The following is a 13,675-nucleotide window of genomic DNA, read 5'->3' on the forward strand; positions in this document are numbered from 1 at the left end:
AGAAAGAGGAATGTAATTTAGGGACGGAGGGAGTATTAAATACAATATTTTGTGTCTTATCGCATATCCACCTTCCACCATTTGTGACTCTCTATATATGAAAAACAAATCATCATGCAACTTGTTAGTCTCGGTTTCTTTAGTAGCCTTAAACGAAGTATGAATAATTATATATTTTCAAGCCTTGCATATTGTTAAAAATAACGCGAAATGCAGGCAAGACAGAAGTTTGAATGTGGAATTTGATGGATCTAGAGTCTAGACACAAGAAAAAACTATAATCATATTCTTTTTTTTTTTTTTTTTTTTTTTTTTGACGGGTGTTATAATCATATTCTTAAAAATGAGTATCCTACATTATTCCATATTCAACCCATACCATTTTAGATACTACGTATTTACTTTCAGAGAAATTAATTTAAGATAATATTATTCAAGTCAATAAAACAATGACGGTGATCAAGATATTGGATTAATTGACTCAAAAGTCTCAAATAATTCCTTTGACTTTCATATATAAAAATAAACAATAGCATACCCTTTTTGAACAATTGAACAAGTCAAGCCATACAGACCAAAAATTGTTCCTCTATATAAAGGGTGCTAATTGCCGCTAAGAAAATGCAAGAAACCAATCCGAAATATAAAACCTATCCAGCTATACTTCAACATTTATACTAGTTTTAACGACCCAACATCACCTTTAATTTCTAGCTATAACAAGCTTTCACAATGAACAATCTTTCATATTTTGTTGTCTTCTTTCTCCTAGCCACTCTGTCTCATGCCATAGAGCTCGACTTTTGTGTTGGGGATCCTAGTCTTCCTAGAGGACCTCAAGGATATGCTTGCAAAGATCCTGCTAAAGTTACAACTGATGATTTTGTTTACACGGGTTTCCGTGGTGAAAAAACTCCTAACAATGTTTTTGGGAACAATGTGACATTAGCATTTTCAGATGTGTTCCCAGCCTTTAATGGTTTAGGCATATCTATGGCAAGGTTAGACTTTGCCATAGGAGGAGTGGTTCCTGTACACTCTCACCGTACGTCAGAAGTTCTTATTTTGGTTAAAGGTTCAATCATTGCAGGATTTATTGATACAAGCAACACTGCATACTATAAAAGATTAGAGGTTGGTGATGTGATGGTATTTCCACAAGCCATGCTTCACTTCCAAATCAACGTTGGTAAAACTCCGGCTACCGCCTATGTCAGTCTTAATGGTGCAAACCCCGCATTACAACTCACTCCTACCGCTCTATTTGCTGGGAATTTACCTGCTGACATTGCCCAGCAAATCACACTTTTGAGTCGTAAGGAAGTTATGCAGATGAAGCGAATATTCGGTTCAGCTTAATAATACTCCTTTCCTGAATTATTTGAAGTTCCAACTAACTACAATTGAAAAATTGTAATAAAAGAGTGTATATTTAAATTATGTCCATTGTATTCCTTCATCTTTTTAATTACTAATAAATAATTTTGCAACATAATTGATATAATATCCTCCTTTTTCTTTGATGCTCATCACTTCTTAGGACAACATATACTTCCTCCATTTGTACAATTTTAGTTGATATTTTTTTTGACATTGACACTATTCACACACTTTATTGTGACTGTGTTTTGCATTTTATAAATAATTAAAAAGTATAGTTACCCTCATATTTTTCTTAAGAAAAGTCATAATACAAAATATACATACTAGAGAATTGAAATAAAGAAACTTAGGGCAATCATCGCCATGTGTTTATTTAACACTCTTCGAAATAGATACCTGTAGCAGATTAAAATACTTACATACTCTAACTTTTATTAATAATAAATAATATAATAATAGTAATAGTTGTATTGTAATTTCTCTCTTCAACAACTATTGTACAAGTATTATTGATTTAACATGGATAGATATGATGATCATCAACTAACTCTAAATTTGCATTGAGATGGGAACATTTTACATTACATAGCTTAAAACAAATTAAATCATATGGAAGATTAATTAATCTCAGTACATCATGTAAATGACCGAATACAAAACAATTAGTAAAGTCCCTAAGGAAGGAACCCAAAAGAAAAGTTTGAATGGGCGAACAAGTTTTAATAGGGTGAATGTATGTATATGTGATCTCTAATTGTCAAAGGGTTGTTCTTGAGATTAACTCAAGAGATTCACCTACTGATGATGAGGCTTATTATATTTTGTATGACATATCTTCGATAACAATTCGAAGGATGCAAACTAGTTCATGCTCCAAGAGATAAGCCAAAGGAAGTAGATGCACAGCAGCGAGCACAGGTTAGGGCAACAAGGACTCTAATATTAGAAGGACTCTAATAAAGTTTACTTTGTTGTATTATATTCTCAGTCTAATCTTTTGTCTAATCATGCAACTGATAGTAGCATACGAAGTATATAACTTTTGACCCTGCATGGCAAAACTCTTAACTAGTGATGTAACACATGAGAACGTACTATAATATTCCTATGCCTTGTATACTGAACTTTATTTCGTTATGAATTAAAAGGGTGAACAAGAAGTAGTTTCATAAGGAACAAACAATTCCCAAATAGAAACATTATCAACGTTGTTCTTGAGTGGGAACAACCATTGCGATGATTAGTTAATCATATATATTGGAGGTGTTACCCTATTATGTAGTGAAGTTTGAGTTTGAATCCTAAACTGGATTGCAGTTTTTCTTCTTTTGGGTGCAACAATTTAAGTTTCCACGTAAAAATCTATCTTTCACTTTTACTTTTTCCTTCAATACATTTTAATTTCCACATAAAAATTTAGAACACCCGTTCCTATTACCCTTTACCCCAACCCATGGCCTCTTGTAAGTATTCCATCTAAAAACCGAACCTATAGCATTGCACTTTAGATACACATGGAAGATGGAACAACACGCAATATAGCTGTTGAAGATTATGCTTGGGAAGTTTTAACTGCTACGAAAGTACGTATATGCAGATTTTTTTTAACCGTTTTGTAATAATAATGAGAACTACAACGAAATATTGCAAGCAATTGTCATTTAACAGACCCCCACGTTTAATTTGGTTGGAGGCCTTGGAGGCTTAGAGCTACATACCACACGTTTTAAGAGAAAATTTATTCAATATTGTACTATTTTATATACTACGCATATAAAAAAATGTCCCCACAGCATGCTCATAGTAATTATAACGTAACAATCTATCTAAATTATTTATTTTTTTATTTTATTTTTATTGTTGCTACTCCCTTCGTTCTTTAATACTTTCTCCACCTTTCATTTTCAGTTGTTTTTAAAAATTTGCTCTATTTCCTAGTTTGAAAAGGTTTTACTTTACAACATTAAATTCATTTCTCTCAATTAGTTGGACCCAATAGATTTAAAAAAAAAAAAAAATTAAAATAGTTGGACCCAATATAATTTTATTTTATTACCCTTTAAATTCTCTCTCCAATTTATCTTCCGCTAACCCCATTATCTATTATTTTCTTCAATTTTTCCTAAAACTCCGTGCATGGAAAAGTGGAGCAAGTATTAAAAAAAAAGAGAGAGTAGTTTAATTGGTTAATTGCAAAGTTATTAAAAAATTCTACATATTGATGCAGATTACCCAAAAAAGTCAATCATGTAATTTGGTAGTCTCGTCGACTTGACTTGGTCTTATATACGTAGTACAAGAAATTTAGAAATAAAATACGAAATGCAGGCAAGATTTCGGAGCCCTAGCAGCTTCAATGTGGTATTTGAAGATAATATTTTAATTTACAATCAAAGAGTAGACTAAATTTCTAATCAACCCATAAAATTTGATATTTTAATTGAAGATGATATCATTTTATCAAACGCAAACATACCATTTCGAGAAAGTTTAATCGAAGATAATATAATATTCAAGTCAATAAAACAACAACGCTGACAAAATTAGAATTAAAAAAAAAAAAAAAAGATTTTCAGCCGCGTCTTAAATACAAACATGTATTTCTTTGACTTTCATACCGAATAAAGAATATCACACCATTTATGAATTGAACAAAACAAGCCGTACAGACCAAATGTTTCATCTATATAAAGGGTACCAATTGCTTCTAAGAAAATACAACAAACCATTCTACAATATTATATCTACACTTCAATACTTACATTAGTATCAAAATTAGGATCTAACTAACACCACCATATCATACACCACCGCCTTTCTAGTTTCTAGCTATTTAAAGCTTTCACAATGAACAATCTTTCATATTTTGTCGTCTTTTGTCTCCTAGCCACTCTGTCTCAAGCCATAGAGCTCGACTTTTGTGTTGGGGATCCTAGTCTTCCTAGAGGACCTCAAGGATATGCTTGCAAAGATCCTGCTAAAGTTACAACTGATGATTTTGTTTACACGGGTTTCCGTGGTGAAAAAACTCCTAACAATGTTTTTGGGAACAATGTGACGTTAGCATTTTCAGATGTGTTCCCAGCCTTTAATGGTTTAGGCATATCTATGGCAAGGTTAGACTTTGCCATAGGAGGAGTGGTTCCTGTACACTCTCACCGTACGTCAGAAGTTCTTATTTTGGTTAAAGGTTCAATCATTGCAGGATTTATTGATACAAGCAACATTGCATACTATAAAAGATTAGAGGTTGGTGATGTGATGGTATTTCCACAAGCAATGCTTCACTTCCAAATCAACGTTGGTAAAACTCCGGCTACCGCCTATGTCAGCCTTAATGGTGCAAACCCTGCATTACAACTCACTCCTACCGCTTTATTTGCTGGGAATTTACCTGCTGACATTGCCCAGAAAATCACACTCTTGAGTCGCAAGGAAGTTATGCAAATGAAGCGAATATTTGGCACAACTTAACAAAACTCCTTTCATGAATTATTATTTTAAGTTCCCAAAATAAAAATGAAATATTGTAATATAAGAGTGTATAATTAAATTATGTCCATTGTATTCCTTTAGCATTTTTGTACCAATAAATGATTATGTAACATATACATATGTTATATCCTCTCTCTGTTCACTTGACTAAAAAAAATATCCTCCCTCCGTTCATAAAGAGAAAAAAAATATATGACATTCTCCCTTTTCTTTGATGCTCAATTGCTCATCACTTCTTAGGACAATACTTCCTCCATTTTTACGTTTGTAGGCCATAATTCAAAATGTACTAGTCACTAGAGAAATACAAAAGCGTAGGGCAATTATCACCACGCGATTATTATCACGTTCCGAAATAGAGACTTCTTGTTTTATTTTATTATTTTTTTTTATATTTATTTTACTTTTTTTATTTTTTATTTTTTATTTTTTTTTTGAAGGGAAATAGAGACTTCTTGTAGCAGAACAAAATACTACTTACATAACTTTTGTCAATACTCCGTACAATAATACGAAGTAATAAATAGTAATAGTAGTATTGTAAGCTCTAAACATCTATTGTATTGATTTAGCATGGATATGATGATCAACTAATTTTTGCGTTGAGATGGGAGCGTTTTACACTACAAATTAGCTTAAAACAAATCATGTGGAAGACCAATTATTCTCAGTATATCATGTAAATGACCGAATACAAAACAATTAGTAATGTTCCTAAAGAAGGAACAAAAAAGAAAAGTTTTAAAGTCGTGTGAATGAAAATATTTGATTTTTAATCCCAAATGGATTGCGATTTTTCTTCTTCAGGGTGCAACAATTTAAGTTTCCACGTAAAATCTATCTTTTACTTTTACTAGTTCAATTCCTCCGTTACATTATAATTACCACATAAAAAGTTAGAACACATGTTCCTACTACCCTTTACCCTAGCCCATGGCCTCTTCCCTCTTGTATCTAAAAACCGAATCTATTGCATTGCACTTTAGATACACGGAATAACAATATAGCTGTTGAAGATTATGCTTGGGAAGTTTTAACTGATAGAAAGTATTTGCATTTTTTACCGTTTTGTAATAATAAAGAAAACTCTTTCTCAAAAAAGAAAAAAAAAACAATAATAATAAAGAGAACTACTAGTAAATATTAAATGCAATTGTCATTTAACAGACCACATGCAAGAACCACTTCAATTTGGTTGGAGCTACATTCCTCATGTTTTAAGAGAAAACTTGTTCAATATTTTCTATTTTATTTACTACGTATATAAAAAAATATCCCCACGACAGGCTAATCATAATAATGTAATAACTAATAAGCTGTCCTAAATTTTTTTATTGTCAACTAGTTTAATTGGTTAACTAGCTACAAAGTTTTTAGAAAAAAAATCATAGGATGCAGACTACGCTAGCTACACCATATGTAGATATGGACCATATCTAACTCTATGAACAAGTCATCATGCAATTAGGGTATCGTCAACTTGACTTGTTATACAAGTAATTTAATAATAAAATACGAAATGCAGGCAAGATTTCCGAAGCCCTAGAAGCTTGAATAGTTTAATGTGGTACTTGAAGAAAATAATTTACTTTATAATGAGTATCCTGAAATTCTAAATAATTTTCTAATCAAACCCATACAATTTAATTGAAGATAATATCATTTAATTAAACTCATTCATACCTTTTCGAGAGAGTTTAATTTAATTGAAGATAATATAATATGCAAGTCAATAAAACAACAACGCTGACTTTGATTTTCAGCCGCATCTTAAATACAAACATGTATTTCTTTGACTTTCATACCAAAAAGAATTTCACACTATTTATGAATTATGAATTGAACAAAACAAGCCATACTGACCAAATGTTTCCTCTATATAAAGGGTACCAATTGCCTCTAAGAAAATACAACAAACCAATCTACAACATTATATCTACACTTCAATACTTACATTAGTATCAAGTTAACGATCTAACGCCACCCTACACCACAACCTTTCTAGTTATCAAAAGCTTTCACAATGAACAATATTTCATATTTTGTCGTCTTTGGTCTCCTAGCCACTCTTTCTCATGCCATAGAGCTCGATTTTTGTGTTGGGGATCCTAGTCTTCCTAGAGGACCTCAAGGATATGCTTGCAAAGATCCTGCTAAAGTAACAACTGACGATTTTGTTTACACAGGTTTCCGTGGTGAAAAAACTCCTAACAATGTTTTTGGAAACAATGTGACATTAGCATTTTCAGATGTGTTCCCAGCCTTTAATGGTTTAGGCATATCTATGGCAAGATTAGACTTTGCCATAGGAGGAGTGGTTCCTGTACACTCTCATCGTACATCAGAAGTTCTTATTTTGGTTAAAGGTTCAATAATTGCAGGATTTATTGATACAAACAACACTGCATACTATAAAAGATTAGAGGTCGGTGATGTGATGGTATTTCCACAAGCAATGCTTCACTTCCAAATCAACGTTGGTAAAACTCCGGCTACCGCCTATGTCAGTTTGAATGGTGCAAACCCTGCATTACAACTCACTCCTACCGCTTTATTTGCTGGGAATTTACCTGCTGACATTGCCCAGAAAATCACACTCTTGAGTCGCAAGGAAGTTATGCAGATGAAGCGAATATTCGGCACAGCTTAACAAAACTCCTTTCATGAACTATTATTTTTAGTTCCCAAAATAAAAATGAAATATTGTAGTATAAGAGTGTATTATTACATTATGTCCATTGTATTCCTTTAGCTTTTTTGTACCAATAAATGATTATGCAACATATACATACATTATATCCTCTCTCTGTTTACTTGACCAAAAAAAAAAAAAAAAAAGTTACATCCTCCCCTTTCTTTGATGCTCATCACTTCTTTGGACAATACTTCCTCCATTTGTACATTTGATTTCTAACATTGACATTATTCACACAAGTTCCTTTAATTGTATTTTGTGATTTATACATAATTTTAAAGTAAAGTCATTGCGTGGCCTAGGGTGTAGTACCCCTATATTTTTCCTAAGAAAAGCCATAATTCAAAAAATACTAGTCACTAGAGATATAAAGAAGCGTAGGGCAGTCATCACCACGCGATTACTATCACTTTTTGAAATATAGACTTCTTGTAGCAGAACAAAATACTTACATAACTTTTTTTAATACTCCGTACAATAATAGTAATAGTAATAGTAGTATTGTAAGCTCTAATTAATTACTATTAGTATTGTAAGCATGGATATGATGGTCATCAACTAATTTTTGCGTTGAGATGGGAACGTTTTACACTACAAATTAGCTTTTTGCCTTGAGATGGGAACGGTTTACACTACAAATTAGCTTAAAACAGATCATGTTGAAGATCAATTATTCTCAGTACATCATGTGATTGACCGAGTACAAAACAAGTAGTAATGTTCCTAACTCCTAAGGAAGGAACAAAAAAGAAAAGTTTTAATAGGTAAATGAAAATATTTGAGTTTGAATCCCAAATCGATTGCGATTTTTCTTTTACTAAGTACAAGAAAAATCGAATAAAAGAAAAATCGCAATCCATGGATTGCAACAATTTAAGTTACCACGTAAAATCCATCTTTTACTTTTACTAGTTCAATTCCTTCGTTACTTTATAATTTCCACATAAAAATTTAGAACACCTGTTCCTACTACCCTTTAACCCAGCCCATGGCTTCTTCCGTAAGAACCGAATCTATTGCATTGCACTTTAGATACATCACATGTAGGGGTGTCAATTTGGGTAAACAGTTCAGGTTTGGGTTAGGTTTATCAGTTTTAGGTTATAACGATTCAGTTTATACCGTGTCAAAATGATTAGCGGATCGATTTGGGTTGGTTTTGAAAATTATCGGATCAGTTCGATTTGGGTTGGTTTTGAAAATTATCGGATTAGTTCGATTTGGTTTTTTTTTATTGCGGTTTCTTTTCGGGTCGAGTCCTAATCAGGTCGGGTTGTAGTCGGTTCGGTTCACAATCATTTTGGGTTAAACTGAGTCGATTTGAATACAGGTTTAGCCGGTTTAAAGTGGGTTTCGGCTTAAACCAGTTCAGGCTTAAATTGGGTCGGGTTGTAGTCGGTTCAGATCATAATTAGTTTGGTTTAAACTGAGTTGGTTTTAAAATGGATTTCGGTTTAAAACAGATCGGGTGAAATCGGGTTCGGTCATTATCAGTTTAGGTCATAATCAGTTTGGATTGAATTTGGTTGGTTTGAAAACGGGTTTACACAATTTGAAGCGGGTTTCAGTTCAAATCACATCGAGTTAAAATCGAGTCTGATCATTATCGAGTCGAGTTAGTCAGATAATGGATAGGAACGAGTCATGTTATTATCAAGTTAAGTCATAAATAAGTTGGGTTTATCAATTAGTGAGTACAAACGAATCAGATTATAAACATATTGAGTTACGGGTTGTAAACGACTTAGTCATAATGGGTTACGGGTCATAAATGGTTTGGTCTCAATTAGTAACAGTCGTAAACGGTTCGGTTTCAACAGGTTACAGGTTGAAAACGGTTCAGTCACAACGGGTTATGGGTTATAAACGATTTGGTTACAACAAGTTAGTTACAGGTTTGAACAGTTCAAGTTTATCGGATTTTTGTCGGATTTAAACGGTTTTCGGGTTAAATGGGTCGGGTTAATATCGGGTTCAGACGTAATCGGTTCGGGTTGTTTTCAGTTTTGGGTGTTAACGATTTGGCTTGATAACGGGTCAAGTTATTAAAGGTTCGCACGAATTTGGTTAAGTTCAGTTTCAGGTTGGAAAAAATTGGGACGGGTCGGTTTTCGGTGTCCAAAAAACGAGTTTTTTACGGTTCAGTTGCTTTTCGGATCGGTTCGAAACAGGTCAGGTTTAACGCTTCTTGTTAGAAACTGGCAGCTCTAATAACATGGAATAACAATATAGCTGTTGAAGATAATGCTTGGGAAGTTTTAACTGCTTGAAAGTATTTTCATTTTTAAATTTTTTACCGTTTTGTAATAATAAAGAAAACTCTTTCTCAAAAAAACAATAGTAATAAAGAGAACTACTAGGAAATATTGCAAGCAATTGTCATTTTACAAACCACATGCATATCAACCACTTAATATTCAATATTCAATAATATAATATTCAAGTCAATAAAATAACAACGCTGACTTATGATTTTGAGCCGCATCTAAAATACAAACATGTATTTCTTTGACTTTCATACCAAATAAAGAATATCACACCATTTATGAATTATGAATTGAACAAAACAAGCGACACTGACCAAATGTTTCCTCTATATAAAGGGTACCAAGTGCCTCTAAGAAAATACAACAAACCAATCTACAACATTATAACTACACTTCAATACTTACATTAGTATCAAGTTAACGATCTAACGCCACCATACACCACCACCTTTCTAGTTATCAAAAGCTTTCACAATGAACAATATTTCATATTTTGTCGTCTTTGGTCTCCTAGCCACTCTTTCTCATGCCATAGAGCTCGATTTTTGTGTTGGGGATCCTAGTCTTCCTAGAGGACCTCAAGGATATGCTTGCAAAGATCCTGCTAAAGTAACAACTGACGATTTTGTTTACACAGGTTTCCGTGGTGAAAAAACTCCTAACAATGTTTTTGGAAACAACGTGACATTAGCATTTTCAGATGTGTTCCCAGCTTTTAATGGTTTAGGCATATCTATGGCAAGGTTAGACTTTGCCATAGGAGGAGTGGTTCCTGTACACTCTCATCGTACATCAGAAGTTCTTATTTTGGTTAAAGGTTCAATCATTGCAGGATTTATTGATACAAACAACACTGCATACTATAAAAGATTAGAGGTTGGTGATGTGATGGTATTTCCACAAGCAATGCTTCACTTCCAAATCAACGTTGGTAAAACTCCGGCTACCGCCTATGTCAGTCTGAATGGTGCAAACCCTGCATTACAACTCACTCCTACCGCTTTATTTGCTGGGAATTTACCCGCTGACATTGCCCAAAAAATCACACTCTTGAGTCGCAATGAAGTTATGCAGATGAAGCGAATATTCGGCACATCTTAACATACTCCTTTCATGAATTATATTATTTTAAGTTCCCAAAATAAAAATGAAATATTGTAATGTAAGAGTGTAAAATTAAATTATGTCCATTGTATTGCTTTAGCTTTTTTGTACCAATAAATGATTATGTAACATATACATACATTATATTCTCTCTCCGTTTACATTACCAAAAAAAAAAAAAAAAAAAATCCTCCCTCTGTTTAAAAAAAAAATAAAAAAAAATTACATCCTCCCTCTTCATTGATGCTCATTACTTCTTAGGACAATACTTCCTCCATTTGTACGTTTGCAGTTGATATTTTTTAACATTGACATTATTCACGCACTTTTCTTTAATTGTATTTTGCGATTTATACATAATTTAAAAGTAAAGTCATTGTGCGTGGCCTAGGGTGTAGTACCCCCATATTTTTCCTAAGAAAAGCCATAAATCAAAATTTACTAGTGACTAGAGAAATAAAGAAGCGTAGGACAATCATCACCACGCGATTACTATCACTTTCTGAAATATTAACTTCTTGTAGCAGAACAAAATACTTACATAACTTTTGTTAATACTCCGTACAATAATAGTAATAGTAGTATTCTAAGCTCTTTTCAACTACTATTGTATTGTAAGCATGGATATGATGGTCATCAACTAAATATTGCGTTGAGATGGGAACGTTTTACACTACAAATTAGTTTTTTGCGTTGAGATGGGAACGTTATACACAACAAATTAGCTTAAAACAGATCATGTGAAAGATCAATTATTCTTAGTACATCATGTAAATGATCGAATACAAAACAATTAGTAGTGTTCCTAGGAAAGGAACAAAAAAAAAAGTTTTAAAGGGTAAATGAAAATATTTGAGTTTAAATCCCAAATGGATTGCGAATTTTCTTTTATTAAGTACAAGAAAAATCGCAATCCATGGATTGCAACAATTTAAGTTTCCACGTAAAATCTATTTTTTTATTTTTACTAATTCAATTCCTTCGTTACTTTATAATTTCCAAATAAAAATTTAGAACACCTGTTCCTAGTACGTACCCTTTACCCCAGCCCATGGCCTCTTTTGTAAAACCGAATCTATTGCATTGCACTTTAGATACATCACATGTAGGGGTGTCAATTCGGGTAAACAATTTGGGTATATCAGTTTTGGTTTATAACGGTTCGGTTTATACCGGGTCGAATTGATTAGCGGATCGGTTTGGGTCGGTTTTGAAAATTATCGAATTGGTGCGATTTGTTTTATTTTTTTAATTGCGGTTTCTATTCGAGTCGGGTCCTAATTAGGTCGGGTTGTTGTCGGTTCGGTTCATAATCATTTTCGGTTGAACTAAGTCGGCTAGAATACAGGTTTTGCCTGTTTAAAGTGGGTTTTGGTTTAAAACAGTTCAGGTCCAAATCGGGTCGGGTTGTAATCAGTTTGGGTCATAATCAGTTTGGTTTAAACTGAGTTAGTTTTAAAATGGATTTCAGTTCCAAACAGATTGGGTTAAATCTGGTCCGACCACTATCAGTTTAGGTCATAATCGGTTTGGATTGAATTTGGTCTGTTTGAAAACGATTTTACCCAATTTGAAGTGGATTTCAGTTCATATCATGTCGGGTTAAAATCGAGCCTAATCATTATAGAGTCGAGTTAGTCAGATATTGGGTAGGAACGAGTCATGTTATAATCAAGTTAAGTCATACAAAGTATATAAGTTGGGTTTATTGATTAGTGGTTTGAAACGGATCAAATTATAAACATATTGAGTCACAGGATGTAAACTACTTAGTCATAATGGGTTACGAGTCGTAAACGGTTCGGTCTCAATCGGTTACGGTCGTAAACGGTTCGGTTTCAACGGGTTACAAATTCAACTGGTTCGGTCAAAACGGGTTATTATAAATAGTTTGGTTATAACAAGTTATGGGGTTGAACGGTTCAGGTTTATCGGAGTTTTGTCACAGTTTTTCGGTTTAAATGGGTCGGGTTACTATAGGCCAGGGTTCAGACGTAATTTGTTCGGGTTGTTTTCAGTTTTGGGTTGTAACGAGTTGGCTTGATAACGGGTCAGGTTAGTAACGGGTCGCACGAATTTGGTTAAGTTCAGTTCCAGGTTGGAAATAATAGGGTCAGGTCGGTTTTCGATGTCCAAAAAATGAGTTATTTAAGGTTCAATTCCTTTTCAGATCGGTTTGAAACAGTCAGATTTAATGCTTCGGGTCAGAAACTGACAGCTCTAATCACATGGAATAACAATATAGCTGTTGAAGATAATGCTTGGGAACTTTTAACTGCTCGTAGAAAGTATTTGCATTATTTACCGTTTTGTAATAATAAAGAAAACTCTTTCTCAAAAAAAAAAAAAAAAAAAAAAATAATAATAATAATAATAATAAAGAGAACTACTAGGAAATATTGCAAGCAAATGTCATTTAACCGTAACAGACCACATGCATCAACCACATTTGGCTGGAGCTACACATACATACCTCATGTTTTAAGAGAAAATTTATTAAATATTTTCTATTTTATTTACTACGAAATTACAGGGTTTTTAGATCCTCAACGCCGGCTAACCCGTCAATGCAGGCGATAATATCTGAGGGATTGTGACAACATGGTTTGTTCTCCAATAAACTAGAGGATAGTCTGAGATCTTTGCACTAGCTAGAGATGGCTGAAGGTTACCCACCTGGATTTATGCGTGTTTTACTTAATAATAGTGGGATGAATGTGATTCCAACGAT

General features: G+C 33.3%; 4 protein-coding genes across 4 annotated transcripts; all 4 read left to right on the top strand.

Moving 5' to 3' along the window:
- The first annotated feature begins 720 nt into the window (after positions 1-720).
- Positions 721-1,489, top strand: LOC145612112 (auxin-binding protein ABP19a-like). Its single transcript, XM_081667482.1, has one exon. It carries the CDS (start codon positions 733-735, stop codon positions 1,357-1,359), a length of 627 nt encoding a protein of 208 aa, XP_081523608.1. The 5' UTR covers positions 721-732; the 3' UTR covers positions 1,360-1,489.
- A 2,637-nt stretch (positions 1,490-4,126) lies between these two features.
- Positions 4,127-5,013, top strand: LOC145612666 (germin-like protein subfamily 3 member 3). Its single transcript, XM_081667988.1, has one exon. The coding sequence runs from the start codon at positions 4,231-4,233 to the stop codon at positions 4,855-4,857; it is 627 nt and encodes a 208-aa protein (XP_081524114.1). The 5' UTR covers positions 4,127-4,230; the 3' UTR covers positions 4,858-5,013.
- Positions 5,014-6,808: 1,795 nt separating this feature from the next.
- On the top strand, positions 6,809-7,692 carry LOC145611877 (germin-like protein subfamily 3 member 3). Its single transcript, XM_081667257.1, has one exon. The coding sequence runs from the start codon at positions 6,902-6,904 to the stop codon at positions 7,526-7,528; it is 627 nt and encodes a 208-aa protein (XP_081523383.1). The 5' UTR covers positions 6,809-6,901; the 3' UTR covers positions 7,529-7,692.
- A 2,547-nt stretch (positions 7,693-10,239) lies between these two features.
- On the top strand, positions 10,240-11,057 carry LOC145612412 (germin-like protein subfamily 3 member 3). The gene has a single exon (XM_081667787.1). The coding sequence runs from the start codon at positions 10,315-10,317 to the stop codon at positions 10,939-10,941; it is 627 nt and encodes a 208-aa protein (XP_081523913.1). The 5' UTR covers positions 10,240-10,314; the 3' UTR covers positions 10,942-11,057.
- The last annotated feature ends 2,618 nt before the right edge of the window (positions 11,058-13,675 follow it).

This window comes from Chenopodium album, chromosome 24, assembly GCF_948465745.1.
Source record: "Chenopodium album chromosome 24, dcCheAlbu1.1, whole genome shotgun sequence".
Lineage (NCBI taxonomy): Eukaryota > Viridiplantae > Streptophyta > Magnoliopsida > Caryophyllales > Amaranthaceae > Chenopodium > Chenopodium album.